Source organism: Macaca fascicularis, chromosome 1 (genome assembly GCF_037993035.2).
Source record: "Macaca fascicularis isolate 582-1 chromosome 1, T2T-MFA8v1.1".
Classification (NCBI taxonomy): Eukaryota; Metazoa; Chordata; class Mammalia; order Primates; family Cercopithecidae; genus Macaca; species Macaca fascicularis.
In genome coordinates, this window is record NC_088375.1 from 7387944 (window position 1) to 7402573 (window position 14630).

The 14630-nt window shown below is 38.4% G+C and overlaps 1 protein-coding gene across 1 annotated transcript in view; it reads right to left on the reverse strand.

Moving 5' to 3' along the window:
- WDR64 (WD repeat domain 64) overlaps positions 1 to 14630 on the reverse strand; it is a 157291-nt gene that overhangs the window by 24124 nt on the left and 118537 nt on the right. Inside the window, exons 15-20 of the mRNA XM_074037116.1 lie at positions 11908 to 12038; positions 8755 to 8856; positions 7588 to 7657; positions 6561 to 6597; positions 5404 to 5543; positions 3121 to 3226 (exon numbers count right to left, since the gene is read on the reverse strand). Coding sequence (XP_073893217.1) covers positions 3121 to 3226; positions 5404 to 5543; positions 6561 to 6597; positions 7588 to 7657; positions 8755 to 8856; positions 11908 to 12038 — 586 coding nt within the window. The remainder of the gene's footprint in view (positions 1 to 3120; positions 3227 to 5403; positions 5544 to 6560; positions 6598 to 7587; positions 7658 to 8754; positions 8857 to 11907; positions 12039 to 14630) is intronic.

Consider the following 14630-nt stretch of genomic DNA (forward strand, 5'->3'; position numbering starts at 1 on the left):
GAGTGATAAAACTTATCAGGGATAAACAGAGGGCATTACCTAATGATAAAAGGGTCAATTCTCCAAGAAGATTTGACCATCCTTAATGTATATGCCCCTAATAATAGATATCAACATACTTATAGGACAGAAAGTTGAAATAGATTAATCCATTATTATAGTTGGAGACTTCAACACCCCTCTATCAAAAATGGGCAGGTCAAGCAGGTAGAAGATCATTAACAATATAGTTAAAATCAATGGCACCATCGATAAACTGAATATAATTGACATCTGTGGATTACTTCATACACACACATTCAGAACACACATTCTTCTGAAAATCATGTAGACATTCCTCAAGATAGACCATGTTCTGGGCGACAGAACGCACCTGAACAACTTTAAAAGAAGAGACATCATACAATGTATGTTTTCAGGCCAGTAGAAACCAGTAACAGAAAGACAACTGGAAAATCCCAAAGTACTTGGAGATTAGGTAGAATATTTCTAAATTCTTTGGGTCAAAGAATAAATCTCAAGGGAAATTTAAAAGTATTTTTTATTAAATAAAGGTGAGACCAGGCATGGTGGCTCATTCCTGTAATCACAGCACGTTGGGAGGCTGAGGTAGGTGGATCACCTGAGGTCAGGAGTTCGAAACCAGCCTGGCCAACATGGTGAAACCCTGTCTCTACTAAAAATACAAAAATTAGCCAGTCATGGTATCAGGTGCCTGTAATCCCAGCTACTTGGGAGGCTGAGGTTGGAAAATTGCTTGAACTTGGGAGGCGAAGATTGCAGTGAGCCGAGATTGTGCCACTGCACTCCAACCTGGGCAATAGAGCAAGACTCTGTCTTAATTAAAAAAGAAAAAAGTGAAATTGCAACTTATCAAAATTTGTGGTATGCAGCGAGAGCATTGCTCACATGGAAATTTATAGCATTCAGTGCATATATTAGAAAGGAAGAAAGATCTAAAATCAACAATCTAAGCTTCTACTTTAGGAAAATAGTAAAAGAAGTAAGACCTGTCTCTACAGGGGGAAAAAAAAAAAAAAAAAAAAAAGCATACACCTGTAGTCTTAGCTACTCAGGAGGCTGAGGTGGAAGGATCACTTGCACCCAGGAGTTGGTAGTTACAGTGAACTATGAGCACACCACTGCACTCCAGCCTGGGCCACAGTCAGACCTTGTCTCTCTGTCTTTTTTTTTTTTTTTTTTAAGGCAACTAATGATGTAATGATGACTGAGGATATCCGATTTAATCTAGTGAATAGATAGCAGACTTCAAAGAAGTTCTTTTAACATCTACTGAGGCAGAGAAAAAGAAAGCCTAATAGCAGAATCTAGGAGCAGTCCACTTTAGTTATAATGTAGATGAGGACAGATTGGATCCCGAACCCACTCTATTTTTTGGATCACAAGCAGAAACCACAAATTTCAGGATGAGAATGGGCTATATAATAGTAAAGTATCCTAGGCATAGGCAAAGAGAGGACTAACCCTAATAGAGGTCCGTGCTGGGAATTCTATAGACAGTTTCAAATTTTAATTCTCTGTATTTGTCAGAAAAGGCTTGCCACATAGTAGGCAAAGTTAATGCAAGAATAAGCAGGCTGTTTTTAGAAAGAAACAAAATTTGATCTTAGCTTTCTCTACAAGTTTTCTGTAAAAAGAATTAGTGTCTATATAAATTATACAGATAGATAAGTGAAAATCAGAAGTGTAAGAATATCAGAATGTAAAAGGATTGGTGGTAAGCAAAAACAAACAAACACCAAAAAACTCCAGGAAAAACAGGGATAACCTTAAATACCTTAAATACCTTTTTAAAAAACCTTAAAATTTATTTATAATACTATATACGAATGTAGACATTATTTTCAACAAGGTCCAGATGACTCAGTTGACAGTACGAAATGGTTTGTTGTAACTTTTTTATGAAATAAATTTTGAGGCTGGCACGGTGGCTCACGCCTGTAATCTCAGCACTTTGGGAGGCCGAGGCAGGCAGATCACTTGAGGTCAGGAGTTCAAGACCAGCCTGGCCAACATGGCGCAACCCCATCTCTACTAAAACTACAAAAATTAGCTGGGCATGGTGGTACATGCCTGTAATCCCAGCTAGTCAGCAGGCTGAGGCAGGAGAATCACTTGAATCTAGGAGGCGGGGGTTGCAGTGAGCCAGGATTGCACTACTGCACTCCAATCTGGGCAACAGAGATAGACTCTGTCTCAAATTGAAAAAAAAAAAAAAATTAAAACAAATTTTGAAATGAGAAAAGTGTTTATAAAAGAGAATATGAAAACTTAAGTATGAAAAATAAGTAAATGTGAAATGTAAGCATTTAAGCAGATCTAATCTAGATGCAAATCTTACAATTGCATTAGCAAAACAACAATAAGCAAAGGGGTAGATATAGAGAAAAGAGAAAGTGAAAGGGGGCTAAGCTTTTTAACTGAAAATATGCTGTTTTATTCTAATTCTAACTGATTGTTTTGAAAAACTTAAAGATAAATGCTAGTAAAATAAAAAACTGTTTTTTACACATGCATCTGCATTCACATACACACATAATCTTTCAAAGTATAGGAGAGAGGAAAGCAAAGAAAATTTAGGATTAATTCAAATGACAGAAGAGAAGCATAAAGGAAGAATGTAAAAAAGAATTTTGTTAGATGAAAGAAGTAAGACTGACCATATTAATTATAATAAATATAAAAAATAAAGTCCCCTACTGAGAAAAAATCATTCATTTTTTTCTCTAATTTATGGCACGACTTCCTTTAATAATTAAGATTAATGAAACATACACTTTCAATGTTAAAAATTAAAACTTTATATTTTTTTTCCAAAAAAGTAAGCTACACAGATGGGTAGACGCATACTCATTTTAAACACAGAAGAAGACAATGCCTTGCTCTAAATGGAGAGCTAGGAATGAAACAGGTTCTCCTGACACTCATTTATTCTATTTATTCACCAGGCTATTCATAACACTTTCTCAGGCTTGAGCATACCTCTTAGTCTCTCTTTTGTCTCAATATATACCATGTATTTTTCCTAAAGTCATTTTTTGTATCATGTACATTATTAAGATGCCTGTGGCTGGATATATAAGAGTAATAATGACTCACCCACATTTCCAGCCAGTAGTATCCTCGTACATGAATCAGTATACAGCGATGTCAGAGAAATGGCAGAATGTTTTGTGAAAGGTAGCATATCTTTCAGTAGCCTTCCCTAAATAAAGTAAAATGTAAATAAAACTTTTTCTATGCTAGTAAATCTTATAAAATCTTAATATTGAAATTGATTTTTCTATGTAAATAATGCATCTCAAGAGTTCTCTCTACTACTGAACCACGATCCCCCTGTTCGTAATGAAAATCATTTGAAACTATCCATACGGACTTATTTCCTCAAAATTAAATATTCTAAAGGTGTGAACAACTGTTAATTAGAAGGATCTAGACTCTCAGTATTATAGACTGTCTGTACAGTTGGGGTTGTTTTTGCATACCCCATGACCCTTTTTATGTAATTCCTCAGACTTTCTTTCCAATTACATATTTTCTTTTTATTTCTTCTTTTTAAATTTAACTCAAGCAGGCATTGACATATTTTCTTTTTAGACATTCTTTTGAGAAGGGAGATACACTTTTAAGTATATGTCAGTTGTTTTAAACAGAAATATTTGCCTTTTCAGAAATCTTTATTTTTTAATATTGGTGCAAGACAAAGAATTGTTAAGAGGTTTAAATTCAAACAGGTTGTTTTTCAGTGCTCAGTATAAGCCAGCACTGGGAAAGACTTTCACACGTATTATCTTGCTTAGAGAATAAACATCATCAACTTCAAAGCTTGTGAAGAGTTCAAATATGCTACTCCTTTCCTTAGACTGCTTGGACATAATCTCTTCTGCTATTTCTTTTACTCTTTCATTTCTGTATTAGAAAAATAAAAGGGGGCATTGTTGTAATACCAAGATCATCTCAAGGAAAGTTATTGTTAGAATACTTTATATTTTGAAACCAGGGTTGTTTTCACGAATAAGTTAGGATCTACTGGTAGACTTAGAGTTTTATCTGGCAGAAAGCCTTGCAGTTCTGTGTTGTTGGATCCCATTATCTGCCACATAAAACAGTTGTGTTTTCTGAGTTTCTCTGTAGGAAGGAGCCTTATCACAAGCGAGGTCACCTCCTCTGCTTTTCTAAGGATTTCATTGTCATCATCCTCAGGCTACTCAGGATCGTTCCTTTCATCATCTTCTGTCCTCTTAATTCCACCCTAAATCATTTTAAATCTTCTGGTAAATGAAAGTGATATTTTTCTTTGTAAAATGTTGAAGGACACTCAATACGATGCAATACCTTCTTTCAACTGTCTGGTAAACTAAGAACTTATTGTACACTCAACATCTCAGTGTTCTTGTATTCTTTTACTCTAATACACAAGTAATATCCTCTAATATTATTTAAATATCCAATAAGATATTTAGTGGCATATATTCATAGCTCAATTTAAAAGAAAGATTTGAATATTTTGAATGCATGAACCCATCAAAACTAATGCCCTCGGCCGGGTACAGTGGCTCACACCCGTAATCCGAGCACTTTGGGAGGCCGAGGCTGGCGGATCGCGAGGTCAGGAGTTCGAGACCAGCCTGCCCAACATGGTGAAACCCTGTCTCTACTAAAAATACAAAAATTAGCCAGGTGTGGTGGCACCTGCCTATAGCCCCAGCTACTCGGGAGTCTTAGGCAGAAGAATTGCTTGAACCCAGGAGGTGGAGGTTGTGGTGAGCCGAGATCATGCCCCTGTACTCCAGCCTGGGCAACAGAGAGAGACTCCGTCTCAAAAACAAAACAAAAGAAAACAAAAACTAATGCCCTCTTCCCCCCAAGTAAAAGAATTACAAGCAGACTCAACTGATTTTTCTAGTAAATCTTCATGCCGGATTCACCTTTCCTGCTTCTATTAGGGACATAAGGGATGAGACTGAAGCAGTGTGCCAAAGGTGAAGGCCTTCCCGGAAATTCCTGACTGTGAGGCTTGCGTGACTGGTTGAACATTCTTCTCTCAATACGAGTATCTATCTGTGTGCAGGTATCTATCCCAGTGTGGGTATCTATCTGTAATGTGTTTCATAGAGAAGTAGAAGGGCTTCCAAAAAGAGGGAGCGGTTTGAAATAGCTAAGTTAGCAGTTTTGATGATTTGATCTTTGGAGTTACAAAACCCTTCTCTCGTAAAGTTTGGGTAGCATTATCAACAAACAGGCTGCAAAATCAGCAATTTGGCTAGAAAGTTGAAAAAATATTAGAATTGGATGCCATATGGAAGAACGTTAAGATTCATTTAATGATTCTTTTTATCTTTCCCATTCTTTCCTATTCCCAGACTTGCTGGGTTCCATTACCTCCAGAGTCCACAAGCGGAGGTGTCCGTCCTCATGAGCAGTGACAAGGATAGGCGGCTGGGCTTCTGGTAAATTGGCACTTCCAGGGTGTTTTTTGTCCACTGGCTGTTGTTCTCCCACCGTGACATCTGTTTGTTCACCTATTCGAGAAATTAATGAACTATCATGAGGCCAGGCGCGGTGGCTCATGCCTGTAATCCCAGCACTTTGGGAGGCCAAGGCAGGTGGATCACTTGAGGTCAGGAGTTGAGATCAGCCTGGCCAACATGGTGAAACCCCGTCTCTACTAAAAATACAAAAATTAGCTGGGTGTGGTGGTGGGCACCTGTAATCCCAGCTACTTGGGAGGCTGAGGCAGGAGAATTGCTTGAACCCGGGAGGCAGAGGTTGCAGTGAGCTGAGATGGCACCACTGCACTCCAGCCTGGGGGACACAGTGAAACTCTGTCTCAAAAAAAAAAAAAAAAAAAAAAAAAAAGAGCTATCATGGAATTTGCAATACTTGGAATTCCAAATTTTTATGGAATGTAAAACAGAAGGCAGACAAGAAAATAGCAAAAGCAACATATTTTTTTCTTCTTCTTTTTTTTTTTTTAACGCAGAGAACTTCAGTTGGGGCAAAGGACAAAAAAAGCATTAAAAAATTGAATCCTGGATCACTGAAAAAATATAAAAAGCTTATTTTGATCATATTGCAAAAGCTTCTATACTATACATAACAGCTCACACAAGGTATTTATTCACAAATCTTACACATACAGAATGGTTCATAAATGCAGTATAAGTTTTAGAAAAATGGCTGGAGACTAAGAAGTTCGGTAATATTCTGGATTCTTAAAATCTATAATTAGTATTTAAGAAGGCATCATCATAATGAAAATTCTGCCATTTAGGCTACTGAATCCTATAGCACCTCAACATTTGGTTCCAAAAAGAATATGTATATTCTTTGCATATATATACACACACACACACACACGTATATATGTATATGTATGTGGGTGTGTGTGTGTATATTATATATACATATATAATGAATATATATAATGCATTCATATATTGAAGAATATATATATTCATAAAAATACTCTGTCACCTAAATGCCCTGTTGCAAAGGAGTTGCTTTATTATAAAGAAGAGAGGTGATTTCATACTGACCTTTAACCTCACTGTCATGTATGCTTTGCTTGCTTCCCTGAATTATGGGAGGAAAAGAGAAAATATTTCTATGACATTGTAAGAAAATGAGATATACTGGGTGAGTAAATTCTCCAGACAGTTGAATTTTCATTTCTAAGCATTCATTTTAAAATTATACTTAAAATTTTTTTTGAAAAAATTGTATTGCAGACATTTTCATGTCCAGAAATAGAGAATTCATAACACAACATTCTTCTAGTGGTTAAGGTACCAGCATAGTAACGAGAGTAATTAAAAATGCCTAATGCAGGCTTGGTTCTTGGTTGACATGATCTCTAATTGTATTCACAACCATGCAACTTCATCTTTATTATTCCCTTTTTACTGAAACAGAAACAGAAACTCAGATTAAGTGACAGCTCTAAAGCTAATCAGATATTAAAAGAAGGACTTGGGTTCAAGTACAATCTGTCTGACTTTTGCTGCCATATAAGTTTATTCTTTCCACTATGCTGGTGATTTAAAAACAATTTTTTCAGTGACAACTTTCCTTCGAACACAATTCTAACTAGAAATGTAAAGCATAAAAACATATAAAATTGAAACTGAGAACACAGTTTGAAAACCACTGCATTACAGTACATGTTGTAATGTAATTATATTACCTGCTGTCTCTTCTCCCTGTGACATATGTACTTTTTAGCAAAAGAGCACTTTTTAGCAAAAGAGATAGTCTAAAATTACTTCATTACTTTGTAAGTATCAAAATAACATGCATGATTTATTTTATTTGTGATTGTATATTGATTATTCACAGATATAAAGCTTTGAAAAAATATATAAAAATTGAAAAATATATAAAATTGAAAAAACAACTTAGATATCGCATTTTTTTGGCAAAACAATGCGTTTTTACACATATGCATGCACACACAGAATTCTTCCACTGTTACCTTCTGTCAAAGGAGGGGCTCAAATGCGCAATAGCACTATTTTTGAGCCAACGTTGTGACAGGAAGATAGACTCTCTCTGTGTCTTGCTTACCTTACTGCTCTGTGGACCTTTGCTGGATTCACACTGGGACGAAGAACATATGGAATCCTGACTTGATCTCCTGTAAGGGGAGGGGGGAAGCCTAAGAATAAATGTTAAGATATTCTGCCATACTCAAAGGGTGTGCTTCTCTGCTTAATTTTAGCTGATTGCTTCTTTCATCATCTGTGGATACTGAGCCACTCAGGAAACAAATCATGCCTTATATTTTGTGTAATAAATGTTGACCACTATGATATTGGTGGAGATTATTGGGGAACCTCAGGAAATAAGGTTTGTTGCTCCCTGGGTCAGAAAATAAAAGTCTTGGCTATCCCACTGCAAAGGCCAGATTTAGTCCCAGAGGCTCTTACACTGAAATGGCAGGGGGTAGGGTGGCGGTGGGAGGACCTTACAAGCCTGTCTAACTTCCTGCTTGACAATGTCTAGTTCTAACCGGATCCTAGTCTGTGGCACTCCACTGAAATCGGCTGAAAGTGGCTTAAGGTCTGGTGCAGATGTCTACGGAATAAGTCCTCAAAATATTCTCAGAACAGTTTTGATGAAATTTCATGCCAAGGGGTAGGGAAGGGGTTACATTCTGGCTGACCTCTGGGTGACCCCAAACCAGCACAGAAGCTTCTGATTTCTCTCCAAAGCTATGTGTGGCATTGTCTGTTGCCTGCAAACCAGGGCTCTCACGCAAATAGGAAAAACACTTTTTCTTAAATCCCCTGCTCTCTCAGAAATGGATGACAATTGCTCAGTTATAGTGGATGGTGGATGAAACCTCCGGCCATATGACTTTCCATACCTACCTTGCAAGTCCTTCCTTCTGTTTCACAGCAGTGTTAGATTCTGGCGAAAAGTACGGCCAAGTTAGCATTTTCCATCTCTGCTACTGGGATAAAGGGTGCTGTGAGGCTGACATGGTGAGGGGACCACACAACACTTCAAATCCCTGAGGAGAACCTCGCCTCCAAAATGACAGTAATGGGAAGAAAGCTAAAGCCACGTGTCAACCCAACTGATGTCTTTTTTTAGGTGTCCCCTCAAAGTTGGGATGAAGTAAACTCTGTTACTTTCAATAGCAAAAACCATAATTAATTTTGCATCAACCTAATGTACCAGCCACCTAAGTCCCAGACAGTATTACTGGTTCAGTAAGTACTGAGTTACCTTGCACATTCAGGGGTTCGAAAGAGGAACAGTATGTCATTAATTTTAAAGTGCTTGGGATGCAAGTCCGGGTTTACAGGGAAGCAATCTTCAAGTCGGCACCTGGAAGCAGGTATATATTTATATGGTAAGAAATTACAAATTATGGAGCTTACAGTACTAAGATTGTATATCCCCTGCAGAGCTAAACAATTCCTCAAATGCTAATATTATTGAACACGAAAAGAAAATGCATGGAAGTAGAGTTTGAACATACATTTTTAACAAGGTTCTGTTAAATCATGATCGTTAGTGGTTTAAAAGTCTTTTAGTTCAACTAACCGGTCTTGTCTTCCTACCTTTAGATCAGAGAATGGACTTCTATAAAATCCCGTGGATAAAACTCTATTTTATTTTACTTTTAGAGATAGGGGCCCACTATGTTGCCCAGACTGGTCTTGAACTCCTGGGCTCAAGCGATCCTCCTGCCTTGGCCTCCCAAAGTGCTGGGATTACCGATGGGAGCCACCACGCCTGGCTGGTCTCATACAGTTTAAATAGTAGAGTTCTAATATTTTTTAAATAAGTGGAGTAATAAATTTGAATAAAATATTATTACCCTTGAAGAGCTTATAATGGAGTGGAGAAGAACAGGTAGTCCAGTAAAGACACTGCTCTTGCTGCTCCAGTCTCCTGTTGACCCAGATTCCAAGGTCAACATTGAACTTTCTAGGCACCATCCTAGGAACAGGGGAATAGTCCCTAAATGCCTGCACTGAAACATCATGCTTGGCTCTTAAAGCTGCATTTAACATTCGTTATAGCAAATAGATCTTACAGCCAAATTTCCCCTTTTTCTTCAGTGGAAATTACTTCTGGTAAGTGAACCCAAGCTCAAAAGAGAAGTCTACGAGCTTGATGACTTGTTGAGCTCAAATTTTTTTAGAGATTTCTATTGTGCAGATGAGCTGAATCATGAAGTGGATTATTAATTAGCAAGAATAATATTAAGTCTGGGCTCAAAAAGCCTGACGCTTAGAGCAGGAAGAGAAGAGTTATGTCCTCTGACTGGTGAAGGGGTCTTAGGCGAAGTTTGAGGTAGACAAAGAGATGGACTCTACTGCAAATATGGAAACCATTTTCAGTTTCAGAACCTTTAAAGCTGGGTCTAAATGACCTTCCACAGATCTGTGCTAAATCATATATTTTGCAAAATACTGCACTGATTCGAAGTCAATTGTCTTATATAATCATCTGCCTATAGGAAAGGGAGACTGTGTATGACCCACACTATACTTGGTTGTTTTCCTCTGATTGGATGTTGGATATGCATGCATCCCTTGGCAAAATAACAAGGCACTTTAATAAGGAGGATCTTCACCTTTAAAGTGGGCTTATTATCACGAGTGTTGCCTCCCTCTTTAGGGTGTGGCATCGAGATAATGGTCTTCTCAGTCTATCTGCCTTCCCTTCTTAGGAAGGAGTCATACATAAGCTGACACAGCGTGAAAGCATTGGCAAGAAGGAGAGGAAGTTTGCAGTGCAGACAGGTGTAGGTATCAAGTGGCAGGTACACAGTGTGTGAGGAAAGGCTGGGGGCATGGGCTGAAGTGAAGGAACAGAAGGATGACAGGAATTCCAGGGGCAGGATCCAGGAGTATATGGACTGAGGGGCAGAAAGGGGGTTCTGCAGAAACAGCTATTTCAATTAAAGGTTCAAAGAGAAGAAGTCCATAGTCCAAAGAAGAAATGATTATTTCCTCTCAAAAACTGGCTAAAAGGAATGACTCAGACTTGGATGGGAAGGAGCAGACAGACCAGCAGTATGTTAAATACTGTAAATAGAGGGGCAGACATTTCTTTTGTATTTTCCTCTTCTTTTCTCTTGTCCTTTCCAATTCCCCCTTCTCTCCTCTTTTATACATCTTCCCGTCCCCCAAATGCTTAGATAAACTTGATTTTATTTTCATTCATTGTTAAGGTTCTTGGCCGTCTTGTATCTGCAAGTAAAATTTTCCAAACCCCCTTGCCATAGGGTGGCCACACATGGCCCTTGCATAGATTCCAATTACACAGCTGGGGAGAACTTATTATTTACAATCCATCCAAACAAATCTTTCAGTGTTACTTTAGTTCCTTTGCAACAAATGGAAAAAAAAAATTGAAAAGTGGATGGTATGGGAAGGGTAAGATCTTGGCTATAGTCCAGAGTAAATCTAACTGGTTGAGAGGAATAATTGCATCTACCACATTGGCCCTTGTTAGCCCCAACCTGTAATAAATCAGACGTGTTGAGGTGGTGAATGAGAAGGACATGCTACCCAGGAGTCTTCTCACCATTTGACTTTGGTGGCTGAGTGGATGGTGGTGGCACTGGGGATACGGAAATGGGAGAAGTTTGGGAGTGGGGAGTAGGTTGGGAAGATGTTTTAGCTTTGAGGGTCTTGGTAGTGATCAGATGGTAGCGATCAGATGAAAATTGCCAGTAGGTAGTTGGTTATGTGTGTTTGAAGCTCTAGAGAGATTAGTGTTTGAAGTTGTTATGTACTTCAATTATTTGTTGAGGTCATAAATTTGGGCAAGATCACACATGAAAAGCATATACTTGGTGAGAATAGTAAAGATCAAAGCTCTTGGAAATATAGATGCTTACAATTCACCTTACTTATATCATCCTGGGATTCAGAAACTTAGAACATAGTCCGTTCATGAATGTAACTTCCAGGAAGGCCTGCCTTGAAAGTTATCACCATTTTTATGTATTGCTTTTTTGTCCCCTGAGGTTTTTTGTTGGTGGTGGTGGTATTTTTTTTTTTTTTTTTTTCCTGAGTTTCACTCACTCTGTCGCCCAGGCTGTAGTGCAGTGGTGTGATCTCAGCTCACTGCTACCTCCACCTCCCAAGTTCAAGCAATTCTCATGCCTCACCCTCTCCATTAGCTAGGTTTACAGGCAGGCACCACTGCACCCCGCTAATTTTTGTATTTTTAGTAGAGACAGGGTTTCACCATGTTGGTAAGGCTGGTCTCAAACTCCTGGCTTTGAGTGATCCTCCTCCCAAAGTTCTGGGTTTACAGACCTGAGCCACTGCACCCAGCCCTTCCCTGAGTGTTGCATGTTACTTGGCTCTTCTGCGGTAAAGTTTTTACATTGTTTAAGGATAATACACAACTTACACTTTTTTGACAGTAGACGTCACAAAATTCCATAAGATCACACCATTTAAGGTTCCAGCTGCTATCAAATTATACCCTTCTACTTGTAGTAAATCAATGCAGTTCACTCGTAATGAATCCATGGCGGGATTCTGAAGAACGAAGGAAACAGAACACTATGAATAGAGTATTCATGATTCGCGGTATAAATGCCATGTGTACACTTTGTAATTGTCATCAACTTAAAACAAAATGCTTTATTTTATATATATATTTTTAATATCAGAGCATGAAATTTAGTAAAATCTTATTTTTCTTGCACGAAAATTTTTAACTGGCAGAATTCATCAAAGCAACAAAAATATACTCTTCCTGTTTACTGGCTGCTTTTTCTCAGCCTTATTTATTCTTTCTTACCGACTATTAGATTAACTTCCCATCACCCTCTTCCCTTCAAACTTTTTGAAAGAATATTCTACATTCATCATTTCCACTTACTGACTTTTCTTTCACTCAGCAAATTTCATTGGCTTCTGCTCTGTAACACTCTGTGATAGCTTTTCCTATTTATCATTAAGATATTTTTCAATTGTCTTGCCTCAAATATTTGTTAGATATCTACTATGTTAGATACTTGCAATACAAAGTCAAGTAGGACATCTGTGATCTAGAGAAACTTATAATAGTTTAAAGTACTCAGATAAAGTGTTGATTATGGTGCAATGTGAAAGTGCTGTATCCGAGGGAGGCACGCATAAGACTTCACAGGAGCATAGAAGAGTGACATTTAAATAAGAGGAGAGGTCTATTACCACTGTCAATTACCACTCTCAGTTGCTCTCCCCTTCCTGAAACTCCTTACTCTCCTGATGTCCTCGACTCTAGGCTTTGCTGGTTTTGCTGTGTTTCTGCGACTTTTATTTTTCTGTTTCCTACTTGGTACCCTTGCCAGCCTTTTAAATATTAATACTTTGGAGGTTTATCTCAAATTCATTTTCTTTTTCTTTTTTTTTTTTCAACTCTTTCTGAGGAATCTCAGATTATGTTTCAAATATCTCAATGCTAATGACCTAATTATCTAGTCCAGTCCTCTCCTACAAGCTTCAGGCTTATACATTTAATTACTTAGACATTTTACAGGTATCTCAGTGTTAATATATATAACTTATCACCTCCTTTAAGCATGTTTCTTTATTCTATTCTATTTTTTTCAGAGACAGATCTCCCTCTGTTGCCCAGACTAGAGTACAGTGAAATGATCACAGTTTACTGCAGCCTTGACCTCCAGGGCTCAAGCGATCCTCCCACCTTGGGCTCTGGAATAGCTGGGACCACAGGTGGCTGCCACCATGCCTGGCTAATGTTTTGATTTTTTTTGTGGAGACAAGGTCTCACTGTGTTGCCAGGCTGGTCTCGAATTCCTGAGCTCAAGTAATCCTCCTGCCTCCGCCTCCCAAAGTTCTGGGATTATAGGCATCAGCCATGGTGCCCGGTCCTCTATTCTTAATTTCATTGGTTAGCACTGTTTTTCAATTCATCATTCAAGTTAGAAATCCTGGAATTGTCCTTCTTTCCTTCCTTTCTCTCAGTACCCTCCTCTCCCAACTGCATGGTATCAATTGCAAGTTGTGCTACTTTTACTGCTAGATATTTTCCGAAACCAAAACCTTTTCCTCTGCACTACCTCCATTGTCATGACCTTATATATTTTATTATTTTTTAATTGTAAATTTGTTTAGAGACAGAATCTTGATCTGTCACTCAAGCTGGTCTGCAGTGGTGCAATCATAGCTCACTACAACCTCGAACTCCTGGGCTCAAGCATTCCTCCCACCACAGCCTCCCAAATAGCTCGACTAAAGGTGCACGCCACTGTGCCCAACTAATTTTTAAAAATTAAAAAAATTTTTTTTTGTAGAGACGGGCTCTATGTTGCCCAGGCTGGTCTCGAATTCCTGGCCTCTAGTGATCCTCCCACCTTGGCCTCCCAAAGTGCTGAGATTACAGGTGTGAGCCACTGAGCCTGGTCATCTTTGTATCTTTTAACTAAAACAGGAAGTAGCCTGTTGCCTGAATCTTCTGCCTTTAGTCTTGGCCCTTTCAAATCTGTCGTCCAAACAGTATCAAAGATGAGCTGCCCACAACACAAACCTGATTGTGTCATTTCTCATTTAAAGCCCTTCAAAGGCCTTCCATTTGTTACAGGATACTCAAGCTCCTTATTCTTGTAAGCATGGTCTGGTCCCTACCTATTTGTCTTCATTTTTTACTACTCCCAGTATTACTGTAACCACACTGAGATACTTGTAGTTATTCTTCACAAACCATGCAATATGTTACCTCCATTATTTTGTTCACATTACCTCTTCTACTTGAGATTCACTGTCTTTTCACTACCCTCTAGAAACTGCCTATCTGAGCCAAGCTAACTCCTGAGAGTTCTTTAGCTATAATTCGGCGATTATCCTCTTCAAAAACCTCCCCCTCTCCCCAGCACTCCAGGATCTCTGCTGTACTTCTATAGTGCAGGTACTATACCTCAATCTTGACATCCCCAGTGCTAAGAACAGTGCGTGATACGTGGCAGGTATTCAATAAAAAGTGCTTCCTAAATAAAAGAGTTTTAGGGAGAGAATTTCCATGCACAATCAAATTTTTTTCCTAAGTGACTTTTGCAAACTTTTCTTTGAGACCGAGTCTCACTCTGTTGCCCAGGCGGGAGTGCAGTGGCACGATCTCAGCTC